The sequence below is a fragment of the Synchiropus splendidus genome, chromosome 10, assembly GCF_027744825.2.
Source record: "Synchiropus splendidus isolate RoL2022-P1 chromosome 10, RoL_Sspl_1.0, whole genome shotgun sequence".
In the NCBI taxonomy this organism is placed as follows: Eukaryota; Metazoa; Chordata; class Actinopteri; order Syngnathiformes; family Callionymidae; genus Synchiropus; species Synchiropus splendidus.
This window is the reverse complement of record NC_071343.1, coordinates 20166049-20182493: the sequence shown is the minus strand read 5'-3', so window position 1 is coordinate 20182493 and position 16445 is coordinate 20166049. Positions and strand designations below refer to the sequence as shown.

The 16445-nt window shown below is 44.3% G+C and overlaps 1 protein-coding gene and 1 long non-coding RNA gene across 2 annotated transcripts; one reads left to right on the top strand and one right to left on the bottom strand.

Annotated features, from left to right (window-relative positions):
* Positions 1–283: 283 nt before the first annotated feature.
* LOC128766236 (uncharacterized) lies at positions 284–1574 on the bottom strand. The gene is made up of 4 exons (XR_008415974.1): positions 1171–1574; positions 848–1009; positions 573–709; positions 284–385 (listed from the first exon to the last, which is right to left on the bottom strand). It is a non-coding gene; the product is annotated as an uncharacterized LOC128766236 (long non-coding RNA).
* A 15-nt stretch (positions 1575–1589) lies between these two features.
* Positions 1590–9178, top strand: LOC128766304 (NACHT, LRR and PYD domains-containing protein 12-like). The gene is made up of 9 exons (XM_053877826.1): positions 1590–1688; positions 2466–2685; positions 2842–4639; positions 5855–6020; positions 6362–6372; positions 7125–7298; positions 8175–8348; positions 8447–8620; positions 9097–9178. Exons 1-9 carry the CDS (start codon positions 1590–1592, stop codon positions 9176–9178), a joined length of 2898 nt encoding a protein of 965 aa, XP_053733801.1.
* The last annotated feature ends 7267 nt before the right edge of the window (positions 9179–16445 follow it).

Below are 16445 nucleotides of genomic sequence, written 5' to 3'. Positions count from 1 at the left end.
ACTCAACACATACACACATACATTCAATACACACAGAATCACAGTCAAACTTGAAGTGAACTACGTAGGTGTGTTTTGAAGGATCTTCCTCAGAGGGACGAGGGTCAAGAGAGGCGGAGGAAGTGGGGCGGCATCCGGTTCTTTAATGAAACTGTGGCTACAAAGAAAATAAATGAAGGGTCCAAATGATTTCAGTCAGCTGTTGTTTAAAAGTAAAAGTAAAGTAACATGTACATTTTAAATTTATGTGGAACCTGGAAGGAACGAGGACCTTGAAAACTGTCCCTTCTTCTGAGCTGGGTGTGTGGAGGGAGTACATTAGATGTTTGAGCTCAGCTTCAGCATCAGAGGACCCCTTCCTCTGTTGGTCTCTTCCTTCGGTGTCCTGCACATAATGAAAGTTGAGTTCAATTACATGCCATAGTGATGAGTACGAATAAATAAAATCTGTATAGGACAGCAATAGTTAACCTAAAGCAAGTCATGTCACTATGACAGTGCTTGAATGATGTAGAACAATAACATTTAATTAAAAAAATAGAATAATACTAGCAAATACAATTTCTACATACATGGGGAGCAGCAGTGGATGAGGAGGGGCCAGTGGCAGGTGGAGGAGACGCAGCAGCACCAGGTGAGGCAGAGGAAGGTCCATCCTCCTCCTCATCATCATCACCAACATCATGAGTGGATCCATCCTCCTCCTCTCCTTAATGACAGCATAGTGTGATTACATTATTGTAGTAGCTATACAGAAAAAAGCAATACAGAAAGCTACATACATTTTTATATTTATATATTAATCTAGTATTCAGAATGTCCCCACTAAATGAAGGTGCAAACCTACCTGCTACCTTGCTGCTGCAGCAGCTGCTGCCTCTCCAGTCATGTTGGCTGAGGTCTCTCTTGGAGATGAAGGGCTCCAGAAGAGAGAGGACGGAGAAGAACGCTCACTTCACGGCACTACAGTAGATGCCGCTATATAAACAGACCCTTCAGGACGTCTCATCTGAATTTAATTAAATCAGAAACAGTACTTATTTATCTCGTCACCATACATACGTAGTTTCCAGGGTCGCAGCGGTGCATTCGCCTCGTAAACTCCGTTGGACATTGCGTTTAGGCGAACATAACTTTAGTAAACTTACGTAAATAAAGGTCTCAACTCACCAGGAACGCCACCGTTGTGGCGAACTTTCCCTCCGGACAAGATTCTTCCTATTTATGTTCCGGTGGAAATTAAAAAATGCACGATTTGAGCCACTCTCAGGACGGCGGAAAGTCTGCTTGTAAACAACCGCAGCGATTTGCTTCTCCTCCGCCGGGACACGTCACTCGCGGATCTGGTCTCTGATTGGTCAACGCTCCGCAGGTGGTGAACTTCTGCGACTGTCGCTGTACCCCAGTTGTGTCGTCTTGAGTAGCCGGAGTCGCCGTATGTAGCTCAAATCTTGTAGCGTTGCACACCCCAGTCGTGTCGCTGCCATGTTGGTCGCCGCTGGTCGCCGTCAGTCGCCCAACCCCATTGACTTTCTATGCAAATCAGTCGTGTCGCTCGCGGAAGTCGCGTTTGGTCTGTACGTACAGTTATGCGTGATGTTCTTCACAGAGAGGATCAGCAGCTCTCAGATGATCTCAGCCTCCTGTATGTCCAGCAGCATCCGGCAGATCTGGACTCCACACTTCAGGTATGTTCACGTGTTTGTGCCTTCTGCTTTTCTCCTGCTTGGTGAGGATGTTGACTCTCTTGACATCGTGCGAACATGAGTCTGCAGAGACTCAGACCTCTGTTATGACCAGACAATGACATGGTGTCAATAGGTCCAGGTTAAACTTGGGTGACTTTTACACCAGGGACAAAGCCATTCAGGTCAAAAGTCTCAGGTGTGACCACAAACAACCACAATTCCAAAATTCCTGGGGGAAACCCTGACCTATTTTAAATTTTTGTTTAACCTTAATTTGCTTAAATTATCTCACCTTACCTGTTACCTTAACAGGTGACACTGGTGTTGACTGAGAACTAGTTCTTTAAAACTGAGCTGAGAAAATTATGGTTTCTTGAATCTGAAACCTTTGTTGGGCCCTTTCACGATATTTGAAAAAAAACAAACACATTTGTATATATAAGGCATCCGTAGATTCCGCCCCAACCATGCCCCCAAACAAAAAACCCGCCCCCAGTCCAGTCCCCTCCCCGACACGCTGGAGGCATGCAGTCGACTGACTTAACTTGCTTTGGAAAAAAGAAGCTGTAAAAATCTATGAATACAACTATAACTCAATAAAAACATTTGAGTACAATACCAACTACAAATTTCATTGAAAAATTCACCATTAAATTATAAAAATCAGATCCCCATAGAAATTTACACATGGATATTTGAAAGGAGGATTCTGATGATCTCTGGATGCCAGTAGGTCTTCTCTCTGTCACATGACCATGCCACATGTTTGCTTTCCAGCTGCTTGAGGAGACTGTCATGACCCTGGTGAAGAAGGAAATCAGGAGAGTCCAAAGGTTGCTCAGTCCAGATGATCCAAAGTACCAGGACGATGAGAATGAAGAGGAGATGAATTGTGAAGAGGACCAAATGAGGAGCAGCAAAGAAGCTCTCCTGGAGTTCATCATGAACATCCTGAAGTGCTTGAAGGCAGAGGAGCTCGCTGATGTTCTGAGGAGGAGTAAGAGCATTTAAATCTTCAACGTGATGAATATAAAGTCTTCAGTCTAAAAGTCAATTTGATCTTAAAACAGGAGTTGATGAGAAGAATGATCAGGAGATTGATCAGCTTCACCTTCTAGAATCTTCTAATCATGTGACATCTGTCTTCGTTCAGGAAGTCGTGCTGGAGTCTGTGTAGGATGGCTGAAGAGGAGCCTGCAGAAGAAGTTCCACAGTGTGTTTGAGGGAGTGGCTAAAGCAGGAAACTCCGCCCCTCTGAATCAGATCTACACAGAGCTCTACATCACTGAGGGGGGCACAGACCAGGTCAACCAGGAGCACGAGGTCCGACAGATCGAAGCAGCAACCAGGAAGCTGAGCAGACGAGAAAGGAGCATCAAACAAGAAGACCTTTTTAAAGCTTCAGCTGAGAGAGAAAGACCAATCAGGAGCCTGCTGACAAAGGGCGTGGCTGGCATTGGGAAGACCCTCCTGACACAGAAGCTGACTCTGGACTGGGCTGAAGACAAAGCCCACCAGAACTTCCAGCTCATGTTTCCTTTCACCTTCAGAGAGCTGAACCTGCTGAAAGAGAAGAAGTTGAGTTTGGTGGAACTTGTTCATCTCTTCTTTCCTGAAACCAGAGAATCAGGACTCAGCACCTTTGATGGAGTCCAGGTTCTGTTCATCTTGGACGGTCTGGATGAGTGTCGACTCCCTCTGGACTTCAACAGTCGGGTTCTGACGGAAGCTACAGAGTCCACCTCAGTAGACGTCCTGCTGACCAACCTCATCAGGGGGAAGCTGCTTCCCTCAGCTCACCTCTGGATCACCACACGACCTGCAGCAGCCAATCAGATCCCTCCTGAGTGTGTGGACATGGTTACAGAGGTCAGGGGGTTCACTGACCTCCAGAAGGAGGAGTACTTCAGGAAGAGGTTCAGAAGAAAGGAGCAGAGCAGGACCATCATCTCTCACATAAAGACCTCACGAAGCCTCTACATCATGTGCCACATCCCCATCTTCTGCTGGATCACTGCCACAGTTCTGGAGGACATGTTGAAGAGCAGAGAGACCAGAGAGCTGCCCAAGTCCCTCACTGAGATGTACATCCACTTCCTGGTGGTTCAGGCCAAAGTCAAGAAGCTCAAGTACCATGGAGGAGCTGGGACAGACACAGTTTGGGATCCGGAGAGCAGGAAGATGATTGAGTCTCTGGGAAAACTGGCTTTTGAGCAGCTGCAGAGAGGAAACTTGATCTTCTATGAATCAGACCTCACAGAGTGTGGAATCGACATCACAGCTGCTGCACTTCACTCAGGAGTCTTCACACAGATCTTCAGAGAGGAGAGAGGACTGTACCAGGACAAGGTCTTCTGCTTCATCCACCTGAGTCTTCAGGAGTTTCTGGCTGCTCTTCATGTGCACCTCAAGTTCTTCAGTTCTGGACTCAATTTGCTTGATCCACTACAAACAGCTGGACAGACGAGATTCTTAAGAAACAAACTTCATGTTGAACTTTTTTACCAGAGAGCAATAAACGAAGCTGTAGAAAGTCCAAACGGACATCTGGACTTGTTCCTGCGCTTCCTTCTGGGTCTGTCTCTGCAGACCAGCCAGTGTCTCCTTCCAGGTTTATTGAAACAGACTGAAATTGCCTCCTGGACCCATCAGGACACAGCAGAGCTCATCAAGAAGAAGATAAGTGAGAAAGTGTCTCAAGAGAGAATCATCAATCTGTTCCACTGTCTGAGTGAAGTGAAGGACACTTCTCTAGTGGAGAAGCTCCAGCAGCAGCTGAGATCAGGACGTTTCGCCACAGATCAATTGTCTGCTGTTCAGTGGTCCACCCTGGCCTTCATCTTACTGTCCTCAGAGGAAGATCTGGAGGTGTTTGACCTGAAGAAATACTCTGCTTCAGAGGAGGCTCTTGAGAGGCTGCTGCCGGTGGTCCACGCATCAAAAGAAGTTCTGCAAGTGAAATGAACACTGAAACATCTCTCATAATGTGAACACAACTTGAATGTTTGATTGCCTCCATTTTATTCAGGTTGAGCTGGTGTGAGCTGTCAGAGAGAAGTGGTTCCCTTCTGTCCTCAGTCCTCAGCTCTCCATTCTCTCGTCTGACACAACTGGACCTGAGCTACAACTTCATTCTGCGGGATCCAGGAGTGGAGCTGCTGTCTGCTGGACTGAAGAGTCCACATTGTCACCTGGAGATTCTCAGGTCAGAACACATCATCTGTATAGCTCAGAGCTGAAATATGAAAGTCACAGGTGGAGACAAGATGTCTCTTTGCTCCAACACTTCAATGAGGTCTGTGTGCGGACTCAGCACCGCTCAAATCAAATATAATGTTGTATGAGGTTGAGAGGACGATTCTCTGATTGAAGACAAACAAAATAAATAAGTAACCACTCGAATAGTTTCTGTTAACTAGTGATGCGCATGTCTTGTACACACCACGCTTAACAGCACCCACACATGCTGATATTTTCAATACAAGGGCTGGAAATGACCAGGGTACAGTTACAGTCTGGAATGGAATCAAAGTCTTCAGATGGGACAGTTACAAGTAACCTCAGTACCTAATCACCAAGGTGGTATATTGCTAAAAACTCTCGGCTGTGCTGCGCAACATGTCACCAATATTCTTCACCACCTCATATTTTGTTGTCATCCATGGACCTGCTGTTGTGTTGTTCAGTGTTCAGGAGTGATGCTGCACACATATCTAATCTGGTAAATGACACAAGAGGTGGAGAGGGAAACATTGTTATTGATTCACTAGTTGCTTTAGTTTTTTCCATGATGTAGTTTAGGACACCTTTTATTTCCCGCATATCCTTGGTCACATTGTTGATAGAAGTGAGCTGATGGAACATCTGGGGACTAAAGCGAATTTTGTTTTACTTTTAATAAAACTAAATTGTGGTGAATGGTTTCTCAGTGTGCTTTTTACTTTCAAACAGGATCACAAAGTACGTTCTGTGCATGCATCTTCAGAGCCCGGGGTTGCCAACCCCTGATTTAGATCCTCAATAAGAGAAAAGAGGTCCTCCATTTCTCCCAGAATAGTCTTCTAAATGGTTACAGCTGACGGTGTCCTCAAACAAAGAGTTTAAAGTCTTGTCAAAATAGAGGATTGAAAAATCTCACTTGTTGATGAGACTTGTCTCTGTCACAGGCTGAGCGAGTGTCGACTGTCAGAGAGAAGTGGTTCCCTTCTGTCCTCAGTCCTCAGCTCTCCGACCTCTAGTCTGACACAACTGGACCTGAGTGGCAACGGCCTGAAGGATCCAGGAGTGGAGCTGCTGTCTGCTGGACTGAAGAGTCCACACTGTCACCTGGAGACTCTCAGGTCAGAACACATCATCTGTCCAGCTTCAGAGCTTAAATGTGAAAGTCAGAGGTGGAGACTGCAACTTCAAAGAGGCACCGTTTTCTTATCAGATTGCTTTCAATGCAACACCTACCAAAGAGATTCAGAGTAACTGGAATTCAACTGCATGTGAGAATTATGAAGATATGTAACATAATAGTTAATATAAGTCACAATGTCGGAGATTGAAATAAACATTCATATTGGAGGAAAAAACAGTTTACCCATCCTATATGATGTCACAACATTGCTCCTGAGGTCTAGAAAAAAGGAGAATTTTGTCTCATTTGCTGACACTCATCTCATACACAGGCTGTGCAAGTGTGAGCTGTCAGAGAGAAGTGGTTCCCTTCTGTCCTCAGTCCTCAGCTCTCCGTCCTCTGGTCTGACACAACTGGACCTGAGTGACAACGACCTGCAGGATTCAGGAGTGGAGCTGCTGTGTGCTGGACTGAAGAGTCCACACTGTCACCTGGAGACTCTCAGGTCAGAACACATTATCTATCCAACTCCAGTTCCAGAGAGTCACAGTTTTCTCATCAGATTGCTTTTCAGTGTAGCAGCTGATTGTCATGTGGTTGAGATTCACATGTTTGGTAAGACAACGTAAACCAGGAGTGCATACAAATGAATTGCTTACATGTCTGCTGTTTCAACATCTGTGCCCTCCTGCAGTCCTCGGTTCTCACCAGGCTGTGAATGCAACTCCTATGTTCGCTCTGGTCTGGGATCTTGTCGCTCAGTTTCCCGTTTTTGCCACCTAAATGAGAGCAGCGATTCCATTGAGTCCAAATGGTGACGACATGTCCTTCTGTATGGGAGCTCGGTGGTCAGAATGGTCTGATACACTGATAAAGCTAGATTGACAGCATTCGGCATTGCATGTTGATGAGTTGGGCTTTCATTGTCCTGCCTTCTGCAGCTTATCATGACTCTGTCGGCAGCATGTCAGGTAAAAAACAGGTGTGGGTTAGGCGAGCTGTGGGTTATGTACAAGTCAAGAAAGTTGAAAGCATACACAGTCCCCTAAGTCTCATCACATTAGTATACAGTATGTCACTCATCTCTTTCATAGGCTCAGCTACTGTTGGCTGTCAGAGAGAAGTGGTTCCCTTCTGTCCTCAGTCCTCAGCTCTTCGTCCTCTCGTCTGACACAACTGGACCTGAGCCACAACGACCTACAGGATCCAGGAGTGGAGTTGCTGTCTGCTGGACTGAAGAGTCCACACTGTCACCTGGCGACTCTCAGGTCAGAACACATCATCTGTCCAGCTTAAGAGCTCAAATGTGAAAGTCAGTAGAGGAGACTCTGACTCAACTCTACTGAGAGAAAGTGACAGTTTTCTCATCAGATTGCTGAACCCGCTGACTCTCAGTGGCATCAGCAGGTTCCTCCTGCAGTCATGTGTTTGAGCTTCTGTAGTTGAACCAAGAAATGCTCCAACCTCTCTCTCTCAGTGGATGTTTCCATGGCTGCACAGTGTTTATATATGAAGTGAAATGTTTCCTCTTTGTTTTGAACTGCAGAATAGAACAGAGATTATGTTTGCGTTGAAAACTGGAGACACAACTTTAGAGAGGAAGTAGACAACCATGACCTTTATCTGCTGGAGTGACATTTGAAAATGTTTGCTGTGAGGCAGCAAAGTTGGAGCCAGAACTGTGAAATGTCCAAGACAACTTTGCTAACGCACCAAACTATCGCAGTTGAGTGCCTTCAATTCTAGTCAGTAAGCGTTTCCGTGTACGTCAAACGATAGTAGAGTGGATCTTTTTGTTAGGAAGTCATCTGATGAAACACAAAATGTATCCACTATTTTTTTTTTAGTACAAATGTGGGCATTCTACAAACGCTCTTTTCCCACTAAAGCTTCTGTTCAACATAAATGGTCTTAGTGTACAGTTCCTTTCAGTTGGAGAAGTGAAGTGCTATACCACCATGCCTGGTGGACCGTGAGAAATCTCACTACAGTCTCATGGCACACACGCCTTCTATGGAAACAAGGGGTTAGGCCATGTCTATGAAAGCTGTTTATGAGATGTTATCTCGTCAAATTAGAGGAGTGAAAGTCTCCCTTGTTGATGACACGTCTCAATGACACTTGACTACTTGTCTGTTTCACAGGCTTAACCGGTGTCTACTGTCAAAGAGAAGTGGTTCACTTCTGTCCTCAGTCCTCAGCTGTCCGTCCTCCAGTCTGACAAATCTGGACCTGAGCTCTAACAAGCTGAAGGATTCAGGAGTGGAGCTGCTGTCTGCTGGGCTGAAGAGTCCACACTGTCACCTGGAGACTCTTGGGTCAGAGCACATCTTCTCCTCTCTTCAGTTCTGCTCCAAAACAGGACGGTTCTTCAGCTCTCATGACTCTCAAAAACACTGTTCCTCGGTCACTACAGTCTGTCAGCGTGTAGGATCTCAGAGAGAGGCTGTGCTTCTCTGGCCTCAGCTCTGACCTCTAACCCCTCCCATCTGAGAGAGCTGGACCTGAGCTTCAACCATCCAGGAGGACCAGGACTGGAGCTGCTGTCTGCTGGACTGGAGAGTCCAGACTGGAGGCTGGAGACACTCAGGTATGGACAGAGCAGAAGAACTCACTGATTGAGCTCCAAAGAGCTTCAGACTGAACATGTGATCCAGATGCCAACAGAGAGGATGTGGGTGTGTGACGGTGCTCAGACTCTTCATCTGAACTGAGCACATGAATCCAAACACATGTTCTCCTGCTGGACACCAGTGGAAGCACCAAGGAGACATTGCAAACCGAGCAGCTGTTTAGAGATCCATATTTGTTGTCATCAACACAGTCACGAAAGAGCCGTCCACTGAGCAGCAGGAGATCATAGTCCTGAAACATCTGAAGTCACATGGATCTGCTCTCATCCTTCTGCCTCTTTCTCCCGCCAGGCTGGATCACTGTAGACCAGAGAGGCCAACATCTGGACTGGGCGAGTGTAAGTCTCTTTTTTTTTTAATTCTTCTTGACACTGTCTGCATCTAGTGGAGCAGCTGTGATGTTAGTGACATCATGTGACCTTTGAATCTGCAGCTGGAACACGATTTTAAAGATTCCTTCTTCAAAGAGTGAAGTCCTGTGGCTTTACGACATCCCTACCACAAGGCTGACCTGACCCTGCAGGCCTGACCTGTGCTTCACCCACACTCAGGCTCCCACATGCCTCAAAAGGAACAATATTTGTATTTGGATGTGTTTAAATGGATATTTCTCTGAAAAAAGAAAGGTTGATGCCAAGAATTGTTCTTTGTCACATTATTACGATGTGTGTTAGAATGGTCATGTTTAGTCTTGTTTGAAATATACCATTGAGCTGGGGAAGTTTTTTTACTGACTGTGAGCAAATCTGTAACCTTTGTTGTCGAATAAAATTCTGGTTCAATACGATCACATTCCTCCGGCCCAAAACGGACTTGTGATTCCTGCCACTGGATAATGGGAGGAGCAGAGCTCAGGTGAACCAGCCAATGACCAATAAGCACAGTGGTGCTCGTCCACCAATCAAGGAACTGTCTGCCCGGACCTCCTGGCTGGTTAAAAGACTCGATTTTGGGAGTTTTCCTCTTCTCCTCCGAAAGTTGTTTGCCTCTTCCCACGTGACCAAGAGAGTTCATTGACTCATCTCATCCATCATAGATTCATCTCAACATCCATCCTCATCTTTCCATCCATCCCCACAAAGTATGATGCTGTTTGTCACTGTGCAAGGATTGGTGTGTTGGGGTTCTTATTAATCTGAGGTTGACAGTTAGACTGGAAAGTCACAACTTCCCCATCAGGTTTATGAACATGTCGTAGATAACTTTGACATTACATCACGGCTGACTTACGTCGCTGCAATATTGACAGGATCATCTCCATTTCCTGTCATTGCATATTCTTCTCATATTTGTTTTATATATATTATCTATTTTTTCTGCTTTTCTTTAATAAACATATGAAATGACATTGGTTGTACTTGTGTTACATTGGAATATATTAGAATCAATCTAAGAGCCTGATTGGTAAAGGACATTAAATCATAACTAAAGTAGTGACTTCAGATGAAGAGCTTGATTACTCTGTTTGATAAATTCATCTGCTATGGTTAATTAATTAAAGTAAAGTGTGAATCAAGCGTTCTTAATTGCTTCCTGAGAACTTTATTTCGAGGTGGCATTATTTTTATAATACCTACGTCACAGACGCTGGCGTCCGAGATACAGTATTTCCCTATTTTCAGTGCAGGATCACGGCCCAATACTGACAAATGAGTTGGATGCCTTAGTTCATTGAGTGTCGTTCATTGAAATGAAAACATTTTTTTTCCGAGTCTGGTCATTCATTTCAAATACTGAGCTATGAAGTTAAGCTTAGAACTGAACTTGCCCTCTTTGATCTGGAGGTGGTTTCTCAGGCACCAGTCCACAAAGTCCTGCGTCAGCTCCTTGTACTCTCTGACATCTATGTCCTTAATGAGACCGACGGTCGCGGCGTCATCAAGGAACTTGTGCAGGTAGCAGGACGGGGTGTTGTGGACGAAGTCTGCGGTGTTGTGGGTGAAGAGGAAAGGAGCCAGAACTGTGCCCTGCGGCACTTCCATGCTTCATTTCAAGTCTCATGTGATGAGGTTTATTGGTCAGGTAGTCCAATATTGAGCTTGTTATATAGTTTATTTATTTATTAATAGCAAGTGTTTTTGAGTTTTAATGGCAACACAACAACAAACATAAGACACATGTTGGTGAGAGATAAGGCACAATTAATGTGCACAAACAGGGTACATCATCACAATTATATCCTTTGCAAAGTAAAATGTTTGGTTATGTAGTAATGTTTTGTTTCCTTTCCAAAAATTCCATAATAATCAAAATACATATGTAGAGTGAACAGTCAGAGATAAAACAAATTAGATAATGCACATCGAAGTGTGGAAAACTTAAAATAAAAAAAGCTACTTTAAAGAGCTAAACCAAAAAGAAAGAAAAAAATGTCACTGTCGAATGCTCCATGTCTCTATTTGCTTGTAGTTAACAAGAAACTTAGTGTTTAATCTGACAAAAATATTGACAGTGTCTTAAACAGTCCAATAAGAGTCCCATTTTACATGGATGGTTTTCTGGGATTTGGCTTCAGTATATCTGATTTTCTCCATTTTGGATCAGACTGTGGCATGCAGAAGATTTTTTTTTTTTTTACTAAATTTAAAATGGAATTCCTAATATTTTCACTGAAGGAGATGACCAGGTCCTCTTCGTACGCTTCCTTGAGTTTATTCGCAGAAGGCAGGGCCAGCAAATATTGCTGAAGTTAATCCTTCTCAAATTGGGTTCATAGAAACATCTCATCCAATACTTAACCTTTTATTCACTGTTTGAGCCAATATTTGAGGTAAGAGTATTTTATGGGAAATGGCAATGTTATCTTTAACCATGTGTAATGTTTAATAATGGACTAATTTAATAGACACATTGAAATTATTCATATATAAAAAACATGGCGACGGCTTGTCAGGCAGCGGCTACTGAAGCTCCCGGTAACAAAGCCAAATTTATGACTATTACAATGAATGGAACAATCAGCAGGCGAACAAATAATGGAAACGGAGCAATGTGTGGACGTTTATTAAGATATGACCAGCAGACGATCAGTCTGAATGAATTCAATGGCTTTTATCCCGTTGGCGGAGACATGGATGACGCTACATGAGCTCTGTCTGATCCCCCGGTCGGATCCAAGGATCTACAGTACAGCGAAGCCCCGCCAGTCGGATCCAGGGACCTACAGCACAGGGAAGCCCCTCCCCAGCAGCAGGGATCATCACCACAGGGGACATCGGAGGCGGTGCGAGAGGAAGCAGAAGCATGATTGCTGCGGCGGAATTAAGGCTAAGCTAAATGCTAACCCGGTCCACTCGCCACTACAGATGGTCCTGCTCTCTAATGTGTGGTCGCTAGAAAATAAACTGGACTATTTGAAACTGGACTTGAACACCCGAAAAGAGGCATGGAACTGTTGCTTACTGATCCTCATTGAGACATGGCTCAACTCGTGTCCCGGACACCGCCATTAGCCAGGAAGGGCTAACAGTGTTCAGGGTGGACAGGAACCTAGAGCTCACAGGTAAAACCCGGGGAGGGGGTGTCTGCATCTACATCAACAACAACTGGTGTATCAACATGACTCTGGGTCTCCAGTCACTGCTGTGTGGACATAGAGTTTCTGATCATGAAATGTAGACCCTTCTACTTGCCCCGTGATTTCACCAGTCTCACAGTGGTGGCCGTGTACATCCCTCCAAACAGGCCCTGACTGTCCTCCATCAAACCATCAGCGACGTGCAATCCACACACCCAGAGAGTGTCTTCATTGTAGTTGGGGACTTTAACCAGGCCAATATGAAGACTGTGCTTCCGGCCTTTCACCAGCATGTGGACTTCGCTACTCCTGGAGAGAATACCCTGGACCTGGTCTTCACAAACGGAAGAAAAAAAAGAAGGCGCACAGAGCTGTCCCTCGTCCTCATGAAGTGCTTCAAGAGGGTGGTGAAGGACCACAGCGTGTCCTACTCCCCGCATCGACCAGTTCCAGTTTGCGTACCAGCCGAACCGCTCCACTGAGGACACCATCTCCACTGCTCTCCACCTGAGCCTGGAGCACCTGGAGGGGAAGAACACTCTGGTCTGGATTCTGTTCCTAGACTTCATCTCAGCTTTTAATACCATCATCCCACATACATGCCATATATGTACATCATCTGATATTTATTCATTTTTGGACATATAGTTTTGTTTTTGGAAACCGGAGGCCTCAGACCAAAATTTCGTTGCCATAAATTTAGTGATATGTATTTGTGCAATGACAATAAAGAACGTCTAAGTTAAAATGAACATTGAACAATCATTTCTTCGTCTTGGGAATGTATTTTGCCTCACAGCAACATCTGTCTTAGATCTGTCTCAAACAAAATGAGTTACTCAGAACAACTAAGGAGGCGGCAGAAAAGAATGAGCATGCACACAGAAAACAAAGGAGTATAAACAGGAGCTACAAGAGAGCAGAGGGTCGAAAGAGAGTTTACCGTGAGAACATAAAGTGACCATCTGGAAGCGCAGACTGGAACCCAGGTGTAGAAAACAGTGGAGTCAGATCAGCGGAATGGGATCCAGTGTTCTGGAAATGTTTAATGACGAACGTTGAATTAGACTAGTCTCCAAACTGAGTTTTATTTAAGGCAGCGCTGGGTCTTCAGAGTAGCATGCAGAAAACACCAATAAGGTGGAAACACCTTAAAAGCTTTTTAAGCTTTAAGGTGTTTCCATTATTTTGTCCAACCATACTATATAGACAACCTGCTCTACCACCTGAGCTACTGCAGCCCACTACAATGGCGCCTGTCATTTACCATACAACAAACAGCATACATTATGGATATACAATACTCACCTGTCTAGTTGGAATAATATAGGAGAAGGAGATGCAGGAGGCTCCTAAATCCCTGATCTTCCACCAGTGTGAAAGGCTGGGAATCCTTCACAACCATGTCAACCAAAGCCTGATCCACAGCATGTTTCCTGGTACCTACACAGACACATTATTACATTTGATCATGTTATTATGTTTCAGCCACAGTGAGGGACACAGCATTTTAAATGATTGTGGGTTATTACTTGGCGCGGGTTGTGCACGTTCATTTTCATGCAAGGCTCGGTAGTGCCTCAACATGCATGTGCTGTTTGTGTAACTCAGCTCCTTCAAGCACTTCACCTGGAACCAAAAGATTGTTTGAAGAATGTGTGTTGGGGATGTGGGGGTTAAAATTTGTATCTACATATTTTATAAGGTATTATTATTATATCATGTGTCACACACACGCCAAAAAAAAGTGTTTGATTATAGAGACCTGTGCTTCATTATACATGTCTGTTATACCTTTGTGGGCGATATCTGTTCGAAATGCTCCCAAACTGGTGTAGTCTTTCGCTTCTTGGGTGGCTCCATCCTCACTCTCTCTCAGTCGAAGTAGCGCAGCAATGATCGAAGACTCATGTCAGACAGTCATGCGGGGGACTCTTCCTGATTTTTCCGCGCCTATTTAAGGAGCGCGAATCACGACACAAGTCAGTCACGTGATCGCTGAAAACGGGGCCTCGGTTGCCTTCGGTCAAGTGATGAGGAAAAAACGAGACGGACCTCGATACGGGCTCCATTTAACCACGCCCCCTTTGTGCGAGGCGCGACTCCAGTGCCATCACTATGTATTATGTCCTCCTTTGTCTTTTTGCTCCGTGTGGCTTCCTGGGTTTCTCTTTGTTGCTACTTTTCCCTGCTTGTGCCTTTATATTTACGACCACTGTAGTAAGTTTGTATTTTACTTTTCATTGTGGTTTTATATTCTCCGTTTACAGACTTTGCTCATTTCATTCTCCCGGGTCGGTGACACCTTTTGTTGGACTTTTACCCGTTTGTGGACTCATCCCTGTTTGGTGACGCTTTGGCTTTTTGAACATCTGTCTAGTCACCCCGTTCGGTGACGCCATTTGTTGTGATTTTTGTATTGTGTTTAATTAACCTGGAAACCAGTCGGAAGAGGGACACCGACCAGAACTGGCACAGTCAATTGAGTCTGATCATCCGCTCGAGGGATCGCTACAACTGTTCGACGGTAAGAGCAAACATGCGTTGTAACATACCGTTCAGGAGAAATAAAATATTTTAACCAGATTCCATCTGTTTTATATTTACCTTGTTTTTCTTCTATTCAATGCTTATGCAGTCGGAGGTCAGTGGAGTAGAGCGCTCCCTTATCCGACTGGCGCGTCCGTTGATAGGTGAGGAAAAACATTCAGAATGATAGTTTACGTTTCACTGTTTATTAATTTATTTTTGACATAAAAACAGACATCAGCAGTGAACACATCTTCGACCAGAAGGTGTTTGGTCAGATGTTGTAAATTAAAATTTTTGTAGCACTCGTCTCTACCCTTCAGTATCAGCTGGATGGTTGCATGTTTATTATTTGTATTATTATTTTTAATGCTGTGTCTGCTGTGTTATGGTGTTTACCCTTGAGCATCGATGTGTTTGCTATCAGCAATGTGATTTATTGGTGTCCTGGCTATATGTTTAAGACGTTGCTTTTTTACTGTTATTATTTTTACCATTGAAGGGGTTCGAGCAATCCTTACCATTTGCTATGTTATAATAAAGGTTTTCCTGAATACTGATGCGGCTGTTATATGCCTTGTCATGTTACTGTCCTCCCTAGAGAACAATATGTCTCTACATAGGTTATATGATACAGTAATGATTTTCTACTGGTCGTAATTTTAACAGTCCCTACTCCGGTTATGTGCTGTTGCGATTAATGTGTTGATTAATAATGGTTTCTGTACTTGTATTCATAGGATATTAACCGCTAATCTGCTTCTAAATTCTATTTATATTTTGTATTGTTGCTGATATTCTGTTTTAGCTCTCTGGCTGAAATCCGGAGCGGGCACGGACTGCTGCGGCTGGCTGAGTCTTTTTTTTTTTTTTTTTTTTTTTTTTTTTTTCACTGAGAGAGAGGATAATCGTTTTTTTAAATATTGTTCCTGTAACATCTTACGAGTATAAGGTTGATGCCACTTCAGACGATGGCAATTGGTTTGGAAAGGATTGATAATCTACTGGCAGCTGATTCTGGAACACCTGCTCTCGACCCTCAGATAGATCTGTCTGGCTCTAGCTGTGGTGATAATGGTTCAGGGTACGGTGTCCTGCTGTACCAGACACTCCCGATCTATCTACGTTCCACGGAGGTCTGATTCAACAGGTCAGAGCTGGGTAATCAAGAGGATGTGGTTCAGCTCGAGGTGTTTGGTGAAAATGTTGAGGAACATATATGGTTGACGATTATGGTGGAAATGTCTACCCTGCTTTTGAGGACCTCCTTAGCAACACTGTACAGTCCAGAGGATTGAATTAACGGTCCAGATGCATAACCCTTGGGGGCGCTAAAGGCAAACTCGAAGACTCTGGATATTGAAATGATTTCCAAAAAAAGACATTATGTTGGCCACAACAGAACCGATCAGCTCTGCTTTGTGATCAGCCTTTCATGTCTTTCCTGATCGTACATATCAGGATTTTGGTGACTTAGGGAGAGAGTTGCAAAACAGACCTGGTTTAGATTCTTAAACAGCAGTCACATTTACAGACATGCCCTTGTTTGAACAGAGTGAGGCGTAAAATTGTCGTTCCATAGACTGGCTGCAAACCAACCATGAGGGCACAACACTACAAGTTTCGCTGATGGCTCGAATCCCTTGTACCTGTTTCTACTGCAGAGACACTAACGATGTCAAAAAACCTGAGGGTTCTTTAGGAACTGTAACCTTTATGACAGCTGATGCAAAAGT